We start from the raw sequence: 15,826 nt of genomic DNA on the forward strand, positions 1-15,826 counted from the left end.
AAACTTTAGTGAAGATAATATTGATGGAACGATTAAAATTTTAGAATTCAAGAATCACTAATAAGTAGCAAATTAGTTAGATTTTTGAAAAATATCATTAGGGTATAGTTTGTTTATGAATCTTTGAGAACCAAAAATAAGGTTTCTCTGAATTTCATGAATTTATTTTAAAGTTCCAAAAAGATGAGACAATTAATGTGACGCACCCTGTATATCAAACTATCACAAAGATAGACATATAATAAAGAGGACACGAGGTTTATTGATAGAAATGTCAAACTCTTCATTTTCTATCCATTTTCTATCTATATAAACCCTTTCCCCCATTCCCCCTTCTTGCTATCTATCTATTTTTCAATTCCTCTTTCTGTTAAATTTGATGCATAGGAAAATTGAGTTATTTTAAAATTAGATGCGCAGCACCTTACAAATGGAATTTTAAATCATTTTTCAGAAAAAAGAAATAACCCAAAACACTCAATTCATATACTTTATCATGCATATTATTCAAAGCCTTTTCATACATTTTCATAACTAATTAAACGTTTTAATTAGGTCAAAATGCTATTAATTTACTGACCCAAAAATCATTTACAAAATAAACTGTTTTTGATAAAAGTGCATAACTAAATAAAATATTAAACCTTCGTCAAAAAGCTTTTAAGGGAAATTTAGAAAATTCATAGTTTTGAGAAATATAGATAGATAGATATAGAAAGATTGAATTCACAGTTTTGAGAAATATGCCAAATTTTGTCTGAAAATTAGGTTTTCAGTTCAAGAGTTTTCCCTCCGTTTTCCCCCCATTTCAAATTTTAATGCTGAAATAATGCTACAAAGTGACCAAGAAAAGCTGTGATAAAACTAGTTTAAGGGATAAAGTTAATATTTTCACATGTATTGTAAATAGATCATAGAAGTATGTATATATATATTTATATTCGATTAGTACATTTTTAATGTTATTTTTTTTACTGTTTTATAAAACAATTTAATGTAACCTACAAAACTAAGAATTGACTCTCTTTTGTTTCCTTGAATAGTCCTTTTTCTTAAATTAAAATCTTTATTGATATTTCTTGATTGTATGTTTAAATCCTTAAAAAAAATACTTACATAAAACATGAAGTCTTGCAGTTTCTCTGATGGCTTTGTTGGTTCCATTTGGTCCAACCTAAACAAAAAAAGTTATTAAAAATTACATAAAATAACATTTTAGAGTCATTTTAATCTTGTATCGTACGCCTGACCGGATTTCTGAATGACTGACAGACCGACTAACACAAAGACTTAAATAGTTGCTGCGCTACAAAAATGATTAAAATAAACAAATGGTTTGTTGTTTACCATTGAAATTCTCATTTTACCAGAATGCAAATTTGTTGGGTTAATTTTTCTGCACTCTTGCCTTTGCTCACTTTGGACTAAATGACAATAGAAGTTGGAGGTAAGATTATCCCAATTGAGGCATTTTAAGACCAATCTTTGATTGTAAATTAATAGCCTGCTTTCAATAAAATCCAAACTGTCCCTTCTTGAGAGAAATTGCACAATAATGATTTAAAACCTTTTTGGCTATTTAGTTTCTAACATTTTAACAAAAATATTGATCTACATTCATAAAATGGGTTAATCATATTTTAAACTTATTTTTGCTTTATAGCACAAAGTGGCTATGCAAAATTCAAAATTCGTACTTTTCAACTATTTGTCATTAATTGGAAAATTATTTTCAACACTTGACTGTATGCACTTTAGCTCTTAGCGGCGTAGATGCTCTATAATAATCCATGCAAGTCAATTCCGTATGTCCGTCATAGAAAGAAGCAAAACCATTTATACCCTTTTTAATTACTAATTTTCAAAATATACCCAAAGATTTTCTTTGTCATTACTATTTACAACTCGCTGTTCTTTTCTTATTCTCAGTTTGTGTAAGTCTTTAATTGCTGCGCTACTTATAAGCAACGTGTCCTAGTGCGTACAACTCAAGACAATCATTTATGTTTTGGCATAATATCTGTAGCTGAATGATGTATTGCATAAAATGAATGGCAGCAAAGAAATGATTATTGTAATTCAATAAGATGCTCACACTGCTCTAGGCTCAAACCCTTTAATGCAAATAAGATTAGAAGTCAATAAATATATTAATTATAGAGGTTGAAATCAACCAATAACATGCTCATGATTATATTGAATAATGCAGCTACTCTATAGAAGATTATTATTCCAATTTTACGTGTAATTTAGAACAGGACCTTGACATAACTGTTACTATCTATTCCAAATAATAGGTATCCAATGATGTCATTGTTGCGCTAAATTATGTTTGTCCATAATTGCCCAAATCCCTCCATTTCTAATAGTTTTATTGAGCATGATATGTGTTGTTTTTTCTTGTATTGAAATTGTGCAAAATTTTTTGCAAAAAAACTTATGGATTGTCTGAGCGCGAAAATGTTTCATTGCAAAAAAGATTAAATCGTTCCGAAGTAATACAAAACTGCTAACAAAAACAAGAATGTAGGAAAAAAAACTAGCGAAGCAATGAGAGATTCTTATATATCAATAATTTATGATAATGCAATAATGTACAATATTTTAAAACTTAAAAGGCTTTTCAACAAGTAACATAAAGTAGCTTCGCTCCTGAAATAGGGGTTTTGGGGTACGTGTTTGTCGGTGTTTCTGTATAACATACATTTTTGCATATTTAAGCCAACAATTTAGCCCAAAGTTTTACCAAATCATAATTTTTCTTACATCTACACTATGTAGCTAGCTACGTCTGTACTGGGTGTCTTAAAATTATTTAGAAACTAATATTTTGTTCATAAAACAATGTATGCATAGTAATTTTATCAAAAAGGCATTTTTATTGCATTGATTTATCAACTAATTTTAAAAACATAGGTTGAACTTTTAATCCACCCTGTAAATATATTTTGCCCGAGTACCCAGCTAAACGGCCGCTGCGCTCAAATTCCTGGAACCAAGGGCCCATAAATATCAATTTTCATGCGAAATATCCTTCCAGATATATGAATATACATTCATAATATATTTGCCAGTTTCTTCCTAGAAGGCAGGGAAATATTCGCAAAAGGGTAAAGAAAAGACGGAAAGACATAATATTTTGCACCATGAAATTTGTATGGTTTTAGGGCCTTTATACGCTGTATACCAACAAACAAAAACAAATAAAATTACAAGGATTCCTCGACCCCATGTCTAATATCTAATTGACATCAAGGGCATAGCATGATATTTAATAAAAGTTCTAAAACTTGTCGCAAATTTGCTTTGCTTATTATGACTACGCAACAAACAAAAACATTTCTTTTAAAATATGCACAAATTAAGTCAAAAGCTGATTGGTAAAAAAGTATTTTAAATAGTATTTGCTCTGCTAAAAAAACTAATCTTTTAAGTTCATGTATGCCAATAGTAATATAGGGATTAGCATTAACCTTATACAGAATTTTAAAGCGCTCTAATAAAACTAGCAAAACATTTGGGGGGACGAATTCTAAAAATAGACATTTGAATGAATTATTGTTAAGGATTTGCAACGTTTTAGAATTAAGACCCAAAAAATCTGCCATCTTTCTATCTCTTTTGCCACCCATCTCCATAGAGATTGCATGATAAGATAATCTGAATCATAATAAAACAAAAAGGTAAATACTAATGATCTTTAAGCTTTGTGTGCACAATACCGCAGTAATTTTTTTTTTACAAATCCTTCTGCGAGCAAATGTCACGCATCGTTTTTTATTTTTGTCTCTGCATTTTTATTAGTGTTCGCTCTTTTGATTATATCAGAGATATAAAGCTAAGGTTAATTTTAAGATATCTTAAAGTCATGTTTTAAAATTAATTTAACTTTTAAAAAACAATTCGGTTATGATTTATTTCTGTTACTATGACATTTGTTACTTCTTAGATCATCTATTTATTATATCAAGGCTTTAAAAGCAGCAAAATTTAGGAAAAGGTAAAAACTTTTGTGACACCCTGTACATAAAACTGTATTGTTCCTGCGATTTGTAATGACGGTAATATCAACATTATGATCCCTCTCTGCACTGAACATACATCAAATTACTATTCAAATATCAACACCAAGCTTTATCCATCTACCTCTTTGTATTAAAAGTATTGCTAGTTTTGAAAATAAAGCTGAAAAAATTATCATAAAAAATCATGCAAAAATTAAACAAAATTGGTCCATCTTGATTACCTCTGTTATATGAATATCTGACAAATATTTTATGACCTTTCCAATTAACATATTTGTGTTATAGAGAAGCTTAGCTCTTATAAAACAATAAAAATTCAGAATATATATTGATTATTACAAATGATTTAGACTAAAAGGTTTTAAGGTCTCAAAATAAAAAAGGATACTACATAGATCCAAAATGGCGTTAGCTATCTGGAATTAAATGGATAGATGATCAGAAATTTGAATAAAGCTAATTTGTTAGCTGTAATATGTAAGCATACATATTAATTTATAAACATGTATGCCGATCTAGAACATCTAACATTTTGAATATTGATTTTTTAAAGTTTGTCTATATCTCTATATTTCTTGCTAGCTAGGTATCTATCTATCCAATTGTAGATATCACATCCTGGCGCTAGAGTTCAAAAGGTGTTACATCCACGCACGATTTCAGACACAGAAGAGTTATATGTTCTCTCCTTGAATATCAATCCTAATCTTTACACTTCCCATTATATCGACAACATTTTATAGTATAGACGTACATACAGATAACTACCCCCCCCCCTTTTCCATGGACCTTTTTCGTCTGCTACCAAACTGTTTTCTGCTAATTGGCTGTCTTAATATTCTCGATACTATTGGTTGATTTTGAAAGACCCAATTGAGAGTCGGCAAATATTTCATCTCTTCCCCCTCTAGTTTTTTACTCTAAAATATCGACATTGGTTACTTTGCAATTGTTGGCATATCTCCAACAATGGTCTTATTTTTTATATAATGCAAAAATGACGACCAAAAGAATGCATGTTAACAGTAGCTTTTAGGTTCAACACGGGTGCAACGCGCCGATAGGATAAAAATAAAATCTTATATCGATTTAAAGCTAAATATAAAATACGCATATATAAACCCTTTACAAGTTTAATCTAATATTGAGTAAATAAAAATTTTAAGAACATAAAATGAAATTCATGTTAACAATTTAAGGTGGATGGAATTCATATGAAAATAGAAATATTTATCATGAATTTGGCGTACCAAGAAATAGTTTAAGAATATAGATATAGGGAGGACAGCATTCATAAAAGTGAAGCTCAACAAATATAACAGTCAGACAAACGAACATTTTGTATTATTTTACTATTTCATTATACAGAAATCTATGTAAATCTGATGTGAAAATTAAATTCTACTCAAAATGTATAAAATCTTGGATAAAAATTCTAGCCATCAAGAACCCTAAAAATAAAAATCTTGATTACATTGATTTTAAATTTTGTAAAGAGCTTAGAAATTAAGGCCTTCACGGTTGGGGGACAAGGAAAACTAAGCAAAAGATCTCACTAACCACTTGGCTGATATCAAGATATCAAATTTCATTTACTATTTTTTTTTGGTACCTCATTTTATAAACTTACATAGAGTTTATATAAAAATATCTAAAATATATTTATATAGATAGATATATATAATGTAAATACTTTGTGTTGACTTTGGGCAGGCTTTAGCTCAGTATTGGTTTCATAAAGCAAATTTTAAACTTTTAAAACCAACAAATGGATAGAAAGATACTTTGATCAACAATCTAGATTTATATTGAATTTTAAAGTTCATTTTCTATAAGAAAAGAGATGACGATATCCAATAAAGCAAAGCTTAAAAATCAGTCAATAGGACGAACAAACATAAGTTGCAGAGTTGTTACGAGTATAAAACAAACAAACAAGTACTAGTATTACTCCCAAATGTTATAGAAATCCTCATGCAAGGTTTGAAATTGATAAGATCATTCTAACATGTCTTTTTCTTACAAAATGACACAATATACATATTAAAAGGCCTACCTTCAATAATGTTCTCTACATATATGTATATTTTCTTATTTTAAAGTTAATTTAAAGTTTTCTCTATTCAAATTTATGTTGTATAAAAATTTGAAAATCAATTAGACAAAAGTTTAAAGTTTTTCTTTCCCCGAGAATCTAGAATTTAATTTCACGCCTATTGATAAAAATTGTTCAGCAGTTGATAAATTATTCTACTCTTCATAGTAGAGATACCATAGACATAGCTGAATTATTGATACCGATAAAAATATTAAAAAAATATACCTAGTTAAACTTGAAAATATTGTGTTAACATAATACAATTTTAATGTATTGTGTATAATGCATAACATGTAATAAAAGTTGTCTTTGCTGACATATTATCGATGTGTCGTTATTCTAATTACTATCATTATTAAAACTACTATAACACTATATGTATTTCTTCTATTCTAATAATGAAAATATATAAAAAGAAGTTTAAGTTCACTCTTTAGTCCAAAGCAGATATGTGAGGGAAAAAATATAGTTTAGGACAACAACAAAAATTCTTTAAGTCCATACTAATTAAGAAATGTTTTGAAAAGAATTGAAAATAAAGATCAAGTCTATATGTGAAAGTGAATATAGTTAGCCAAACGGTCGGTTAAATAAAATTAGAACCGACAAAACGAGGGAAATAGATAATCTATTTAATAGCACTTTATGCGCAGCTATTGAAACCCCGCGTAAAACCGTTTTTGAGGAAATAATTGTATTTGGCTTTTTCAGATTTTTATAAGTTAAATTTTTACGATTTTAAAAATAAATATTGCGGCCAACCATTTGGCCCCATCAGCCTTAAATACTAACTAATAGACCTTTCTTTGCATTGCCGACCTGATTCAAGAATATTTAAAATTTTGAGGACAATATTTTGTAAAATAATACATTCCTATTCCGTTGTAAGAACTCTTATTACATAAAATACAAATAAAATTGTCTTAAATTATACCAACTACACGAATCTTGGGGTTTCAGTTTCAAATATTCAAGAGATATCCTAGTAAATTAATTTAAACCTATTTCTTGTTCAACCCCTTTTAGTTTTGAAATGGGAAAATAATATGAATTAGAATATCATGTTTAAAAAGTAAACAAAAATATTTTTAAAGTATTGTTTTTAGTGTTTTAGGGGTCTAATTAATGGACAGATGAAGAAAAGTAGGACAATTCTATCTATTGTATTATTCTGTATGAACAATAAAACCGCTAGAAAAGGACGGGATATAAACCATAAAAATGTGAAATATACTTTGTCCAGTATGATTACAACAATACTACATATGCAATTTTTAAACATCTTTCTTCAAAAAAGTTTTGTTTATATCTAAATTAGCAGAGAATTAGATCTAAATAAGCAGGGAAGTACGAAATTTTAAAAAAGTTTGTGTTAAACTTAGAGTGGTTAAATTGACATTCATACATTTCAATATGTGTCGAATTCGATCCAAGTATTACAAACTGAAATGCTAGCAATTCATTATCAACCAAGAAGGGAGAAGACTGGCAGATTAATTATTGTTCTTCATCTGATATTTGCAAGCTTTTTACCCATGATTCGGGAGAAGATGTGTTTAATATTTATCATCATGCTTTTATAATATGCGTATGTGGGGTTTATTCATTTCCGTATATTATTACGCCAACAAAGTATTATAATAGAAATTACATAAGACGGGTTGTTGGATTATGGAAAAAAAACAAATAAGCGGATTTCGCCGTGTTTTCACAGTAGCTTTTTATTAGTTATGTTATATTAGGTAAATGTTAATGATTGCCCTGCAGGGCTAGAAATAAAAGAAAAGCTACCGTGAAAATACGACGAACCCGCAACTTCATTTTCTTTCCATGATCCGGGTTGTAAAATATCAAGAATTTTGCTAAAGGGAAAAGGTCAAATTTGTTGTTGTAACAATACGAGGTTGTGAATGTGATGCATATGCGGAAATGAATGCACAGCTGTGTCTGCATAGAATATGAAAGGAAAAATATTGCTTATCAATCTGGTAATATTGTTTTCTTATACTTTTATCCATACAAAAATACAAGTTTTTTGTAATAGGTTTTAGCACAAGATTATTTTTTCTTTAATTTTGGTTGAATAAAAAGTGTTTTTTCCTTCAATGCATTTAAAGTAGTAAAACTGTACATTTACACACTAATAATATTTCATTAAGTTAAGAAGAAAATCAAAGGCATAATAGATTTTCTCCAATTCAAAATCCCTGCAATTTTTTTTCGTATTGAAAATTTAGTTAGAATGTGAGGCCACCATAATTATTTTTGGTGTTGGCATTGAGACTATGCAAGTTTGGTATATGTCGATGATTTTTATAAGGTTATAATGGTACGCTTTTTCAGTTGCATTGTCCCTGTTAACAAAGGAGGAATAAAGTTGACATACATTACGAGAGCTTTTGCCGACTATTTGGAATTTGATAATAGTTTTCATAGCTGGTATATACCTGACATTCTAAGCAATTATAATGATGACATATGAAAAAAAATTATGGTTTTATATCATGTTAATAGCCATCCTTGTTAATAAATACTTTTAAATATTACGTAAAAAATAATAAAAAGGAAGGGAGGGGAAGTATTTGTTATATGGAAGATTAATATATTAATCCAATTACTATTAATGTATATACGCACATTTATTGAGTAACATTAATGATTAGAAAAAGTTCAGCTATTTCCATAAGCATCGAAGCTATGAAGTAAAATTTTCTAAAATTAAAATGTGTGAAATCCATAATTATTATTAAAATATCAACAGTAAAGCACATGTTGATGTTATGTACTAACAGCCTAAATATAGAGTAGCTGTACTACCAATAATTATAATAGACTGCAAATGTACCCTTGGCTACTTTCCATAAAAAAAAACAGGATTTAACAATGGAGAATAATATCTTCCTGGCATTATTCTTTTTGTGTGTATTATCCCTTTTATTTTAATGTAAAAATTAATTAATCCACTATTGTTCCCTCGCTGTCCAATAATAAACACGTCTAGATGGACTATAGAATAATAAAAAAGCATTAGATATTCTACCTATAATTCCCTTTTATTGAGGTGTTATATTCTGAGGAATGAATTCTAAAAACCACCCACTCTCCTTTTCAGCAAGTGGCTTATCAGCTTTATATCATATTCTTCAAAGTAAAAGAATCGAAGAGTTTTTAAACAAATATTTTATTCCATCCACAAAATATAGTAAAGAGTGATTTCATAACTTGGGAGAATGCCTAAATGCAGAGATTTTATGTTAAGAACTCTTTTTTTCTCAAGAAAAAAAAAGATAAAAATGTTTAAAACCTGGGAATCTTAGTAAAAAATCTAAATATGAAAGCAATGGACATGATTTATATTCAGCGTGTCCCTGTTTTACAGATAGTTGGTAATATGGATCCATTTTTGTACAGTCTAAAGTACAAAATTATGCTTAGAGATACACAATATTACAAATTAAGATAAAACAAAGTATTAGAAATCTCAATTAATTACCAAATTTTGGTTTAAGAGTCTGCTTTAAATACCAATAATATTTAGATAAAAACTTTGTAAAGTATAAATAATGTGACCATCTACCTCTAACCTTTCTTGCCCTTCATATTGTACCCTCCAAAGCTGTTAAGGAATATCCTTGCTATATATCTATAAACGTCCAAATAAAACTGTGAAAAATCTAACTATCGGATAATTTGATAGCCAAAAATATACAATTGTCTTTTACTTTTTTCTTTACTTTGTTTTAAATTTGACAAAATTAGAATTGAGCTAAATAATAACTTTAGAGACAACATGTAAACTCCATATCTAATCTATAGAGTGGATTTACATTTTTAGTATAGAATATATGTCTAGAATAATTATGTCAATATAGCAAGCAGAGGCGAGGCAGCTTCAAGATGTATTAGTTTTATGTTTTTAGGATATTTTTTTACTAAATATATTGGAGGATTTTTTTATTATTGATTTTATTCTTACCTGGCATTCATATTCAGCTTCATCACTGAGGGTAGCATTCAAAATTTGTAGATTAAAAACTCCACTTTCATCAGTGCCTAAAAAAGTAAAACACAAATTATAAAAAGAAATAGCCATGTTGCTAAAATTGATTTAAAATGAAGGTATGACGCCGTGAAGAAGGTGTAAAGAGAGGCAGTCACACAGTCTCAAGTCAGTCAGGCAGTTTAATGCTTCTCAATTCAGACAAAAAGGGTCTGCAAGTCATGGAATCTTTGCAGGAAACAACTAAAGGTTTTCATGTGCAAAAATCAGCAAAAAATATTTATTATAATGTATGCAAAAATTGTCTTTTAAAAAAACACAAAATGATATAGTTTGAGCTCAAAGAATAAAAAATGTTTGATAAAATCAGAAACATCTAAAGTCAATTTTATTTTTTTACACCTTTGGCCAATGGTAGAGTTGTGAAGAAAGACTTATTTGTTTATAAAGCTTTGCAATGGTCATATTCGCATCTCATCCCTTGTAATTAATATCAAAACACGGATTATTTGTCTCATCATTATGGTTATAGTTAAAGTGGTTACGATTATTGTACATTATTAGAATCAAAATTACTCTATAAATTAGATCGTTAGTTCGGATATATCTATATAGTGTATTGGTGAATTTCACTTATTGAAAAGTAAATCAGCAATCCTACAAAAATATAATACTTTGTAATTTAGTGTCAATACTTTTGTTCCTATTTCTATTGAATTCCGCTTGCTTAACATTGTACAAAAATCTCAGCCATTTATCCATTATCATGAATTAGAAAATAGTTTAGACTATTTTCTTAGGAAAGTATGGTGTTTATGTATTGAAAATATTGCAAAATGGAAAATACAAATTTTAAATTTTCTCTATGGGGAGTCTAGTTTACAAATAGTTTTACAAATAATTTCAAACTTGAAGAAATTTCGTAAGTAATATGGCACCTGAAAAATATTTTTGCACCCATCATTTGTGCAAGTCAAAAATTAACTCCATGGATTTCAATTGAAGTGATTATCTTCCAATAGTATGATTTGACTGTTACAAATTTTGAAATTTAGTCTTTCTTTAAGTGCATTATATAGTTTTATAGTTTAAAAATCTCACCTACAACTGAATATCTCTTAAAACCAGGAAGATCTCGGTTATAACCTAAAATATATAGATAGATAAATGAAGATAGCTAGACAGACATTTAGAAAAATAAAAAGCCGGTAGGTCTTATTTGTAAACTGAAAATAAATACAATAATGATACCTTTCAAATTTACCAAATTATTCTTTCAAACTACCGACTTTACTTTTTGTTAAATATAAAGAACAATTTCTTACATAAAAATATGTACTTGATAAAAAAAATATTTAAAAAAAAAATAAAGTTAATGCCAATTCAAAAATCAAGTTTACCCAAAAATGCCACCCAAAAAGTATACAAAAGAAATAAAAAAGGCAAACAACCTCCCATTGAAAGTGCCTAAAAATCCGCCCTGATTTCAGATTTCATCCCAAGATAATTGTATATTTTTTACCATTACTCCTGACACATTTTTCCGGCCAAAATTTATTTGAATTGTGTTCTCCCCCCCCCCCCTCCCCCCAAACTTTAAGTCTGACTTTTTGTGCAAGATAAAATCTTTATTTTGCAAAGTAAACAGCTTAAATCTGGGCCTAGGGTTTCCAACATAAGGAAAATAATATTTTTTAACTTTTTTTGCGTAAAAGTTTAGTACTGTTCATATTTGTTATTTTTACTATTTTTGCGAAGTAAATTTTTTTGCTTTCTATTATTGAAGGAAATAGAGTAAAATAAGTAATAAATTATTGAAATAAAAAAAATGCGGCCACCCTAAACGTCTGTGGAAGGTTGATTTATATTTATAGAATCAAATTTTTAGAGAAAACAGGTTGGCCTGTGCGTAAAAGTTTAGAACTGTTCATATTTGTTATTTTTACTATTTTTGCGAAGTAAATTTTTTTGCTTTCTATTATTGAAGGAAATAGAGTAAAATAAGTAATAAATTATTGAAATAAAAAAATGCGGCCACCCTAAACGTCTGTGGAAGGTTGATTTATATTTATAGAATCAAATTTTTAGAGAAAACAGGTTGGCCTGTGCGGTTAGTATTAAAAACAGTAGAATTCCATAAAACAAATATTTTTCAGATGTTAATATTTCCTTGGTCTTTAGGAGTTAACCAACCACCTCTTCAAATAGTCTAAAACCTGTTTAGAATTTTTTTTCAAAATTTATTAACAATTATAAATTTTGGCTTTATTGTCATATAGATTCTAAGGTACAAAAGGACGCAAGAAACACAATTTTTATATTAAAAGTATTTTTAAAAAGCAAGAATGATAAAGATTCTTTTAGTATTTTTGTGAGAAATTTCTACTGCACTGACTTATATTTAAACATATATAAACATATACAGCATCGTAAAAGTGGAATGTAAAATCAAAATTTAAATATATAATAATAAAACAGCTTAAATAATACTTTTTATCACTTTTAAAGATTTTAATGAATAATTCTAACAGGCCCCTATAAAATTCTGCAGGTTTTTTTTATTAATTTATATCTTTTAAGAAGAAAAAGAAACACATTCATAAAATAAGAAAATAGAACTTTATCAAACTTTCTTTTCGGGACTAAACCTTAAAAATCTTGTTTAATGCTTAATTTTTATTCATTTTATAGATGAAAATATATTGGTAAGTGACTTTTTTACTGCCTAGTTTGAAACATCTCTTTTGATGTTTAAAAAATTATACCTAAAGAATTTTTAAGTAACGAACTGTTAGCTTATAAAGTATAAATATTTGATTTGTCACACTTTTTTTGAATAAAACTTTTTATGGAAATTTCAAATTTGTTTTCTATAAACTCTTTTTCAAGTTTTTCAATAGGTATAGAAAATATTAAGAATAGGCGTTAACAATCAAATAAGTTTATAAAACAGCTTATAAAACTTGTAACACTTATCAAGTATAACAATTTATAGTGAAATAATAAAACGTAGCAACGCTGCTATATAATTACATACCTAATGTAAGTCCGTCCTTAGTCCACTGAACTCTGCCGCCGAGATTTCCGATGACACAGCTGATTATCGCCCGCCCGCCTTCCGACACAAATTTGTCCTGCGGCCGGGTGCGGAAAAACTGTTGCCGCGTTCTTTCCCCACTGCTCAATTCAACTAAAAAAAATTTATAATAAATATTTGTTTGCTTTTTTAAATCTTTATATCTATTATAAATACATTATACATATTAAATTACATCTCCCCTTCCCATATTTAATCAATGTATGTCATATATATCTGACATGTCCCAATACGTCTCTGATGATAGGTTTTTGTGCCTCGCTTAACCTCCCTCATTTCTCTATGAATATAGGATCAAATGGTTCGCATACAAAGTTACCAAATTTTCAGGAAGAAAATCATCATAAAAATAAGTCTATTAGCAAGAGTTTTTTTAGATTACAAAAGAACAAATTCTGTTGCTGTAATGAAAAAACATAAATCGAATTCCCTTAGCCCCTCAAAAATGACATTTTCCCAAAAAATATATTTTCCTTTTGATCATTTTGATATTACATATATTAACATATAAAGTATGTTTTTTAAGGTTATGAAAAAAACAAGGGGACTTTTATTTAACATTACAAAACATTATTTATCAGGTCTAAACATATGTCATTTGTATTTGTGTTTAACAGGTTTATTTTAATGATTGTCATAATAGGTTAATGTAGCTTAGTTAAGGCATGTGGAAAAATATGGGGGTGGGTTGGGGGGTAAACAAGGACATTGAATATCCAAAGATTCATAAAAAATGTGGCTAGCGATTATTTTATAATGAAATCAAGATAATGAACCAAAAAAAAAAAAAGATGAATGGTAGGAATAAGTAGGAGAGTGCTAAGGTCAATTGTAGAAAAGATACGCATCCAAAATCTAAGATAGCAACCTAATATACAAAGGGAATAAATATCTATTTACATATACATAATAATACTTGTTTTTAATACTTAATATATTATTTTCCAATATAAAGGCCTAAATACATGTTTAGGGGGAATAAAACTACATACAAATCTGCCTGAGAAAAACATAAATATGTGATGCCCATTATTCAAGCCTAGTTGACTTCAAATACACACTAAATCTTACTTTAAATCAAGGGGGGAAGGGGGGATATACGTTAATTTTTTCATTGGTCTTTTCAAATGAATTAAATTGCTCTTATTCATTTGATTCAAATTAGCGAAGCTATTTTAAAGATGTCGATATGTTTGTCCGTCAGTCCATTTTTTGACAACATTACCGCAAAAAAAGGTGAATTAACTAAATTACATAATTAGATAAAAAGGCTACCATTGGGCATAATTGTATTTGTTTAAAAGATAAAGCTGGTTGTACCTATAAAACTGAAACTAGGTCATAATACAATGATATTCTAGTCTGTTGTATGCAAAATAATATTTATTACTTTTGTGTATTGAAAAGCCTACTTTTCTAACAATCAATCTATTTTTTGGTGCAATATATGTTTGGAAAATATGTATGCTTCATTTATTCTATTCTTTTTCTATCCTATGCCTTGTAAAAGCATTAGAACTATTAGTCATAGAGTTTTAATGCAATTGGTGTCAGATTATTTGTAAAAAGAATTGAATGACATAAGATTTAAACAGATTTAGTTTAATTTTAACAATTGAATTATTAACATAGCGAATATGGAAATCAAAGAAGATCAGTCTATTTTTAAAGTCTAATTTAGAGCCCTCTATCTATCTTCATGCCTAGTTTCAGTTTTCCCCTTTTCTGCCTAAATAAACAATCAGGATAAAAAGGAGCAGTTTTAAGACATAATGATCAATACTAGAGGAGAAAAATTATTCTCAAAAAGTTCAAGAAAAAGCATATCTTGAAAAAAGCTGAAAAACAGTTTGAAGCCGGAAAATGTCTGTAATCAAGAGTGGATTTAAGGCTCCTGAATAATCTAACCTTAGGGCCTCCCGTTTACGCAAACTTTTTTCTATTTATCTTTCTTTGTAAAGAAAATCAACGGAAAATGTCATCTAAAAAAATCTTGCTTTAAGAATGTCAAAAAGCAAATAAACTACTTCCTCTAGCATGGACTTTTGTGTTTGTATTTGTCTGTGTGTATACTGTATATTTAACTGATTTTACGCTTCAAGAAAATTTGTAACAGACGATTAACGTATTATTTAACTTTAAACTGTTAACATTTTTCGGAAAAGTCTTTAATTTAAGTAATAATATGAATGTCATTTCTAAAGTTCAGAATTGTTTGTTTTAAGAGTCTGAATCAAATTGGACTGTCCTAAGGTTTATTTGAATTTATATGAAGCAGAATAAGGATATTTAGACAATGTAACCATTATTCTGTATAATTTGCAAATTCTTATGAAATGTAATATTTTGCTTTATTAAAAAATAAAATCTATGACTGTATTTATTATCGATAATAAGCAATATTTAGCAATAGGTTAAAGTTCAAAGTTTCATTTCATAATTTTTTTTGTAACTATTTGCACATTTTCGCGGAATTTCCAATATTCTTTTTGCAGATTTTATAAAACACCTTTTGTAGAACTACTGGTCCTCTCTCTCTAGACATTGGTAACAAATTGTCATATTTCCTTCCTAATATTTCACATTTTATTTACCCAGTTTTTAAA

General features: G+C 28.3%; 1 protein-coding gene across 2 annotated transcripts in view; it reads right to left on the reverse strand.

The window, feature by feature from the left end:
* The window catches only part of LOC145328606 (nephrin-like), a 90,390-nt gene that overhangs the window by 57,963 nt on the left and 16,601 nt on the right, over positions 1-15,826 (reverse strand). For both annotated transcript variants that reach the window (XM_080172351.1, XM_080172350.1), the window contains exons 2-5: positions 13,161-13,313; positions 11,225-11,269; positions 10,100-10,176; positions 1,117-1,174 (exon numbers count right to left, since the gene is read on the reverse strand). In XM_080172351.1, the coding sequence (XP_080028477.1) occupies positions 1,117-1,174; positions 10,100-10,176; positions 11,225-11,269; positions 13,161-13,313 (333 nt within the window). The remainder of the gene's footprint in view (positions 1-1,116; positions 1,175-10,099; positions 10,177-11,224; positions 11,270-13,160; positions 13,314-15,826) is intronic.

The sequence above is a fragment of the Acartia tonsa genome, chromosome 9 (assembly GCF_053477335.1).
Source record: "Acartia tonsa isolate MP-2025a chromosome 9, ASM5347733v1, whole genome shotgun sequence".
Classification (NCBI taxonomy): Eukaryota; Metazoa; Arthropoda; class Copepoda; order Calanoida; family Acartiidae; genus Acartia; species Acartia tonsa.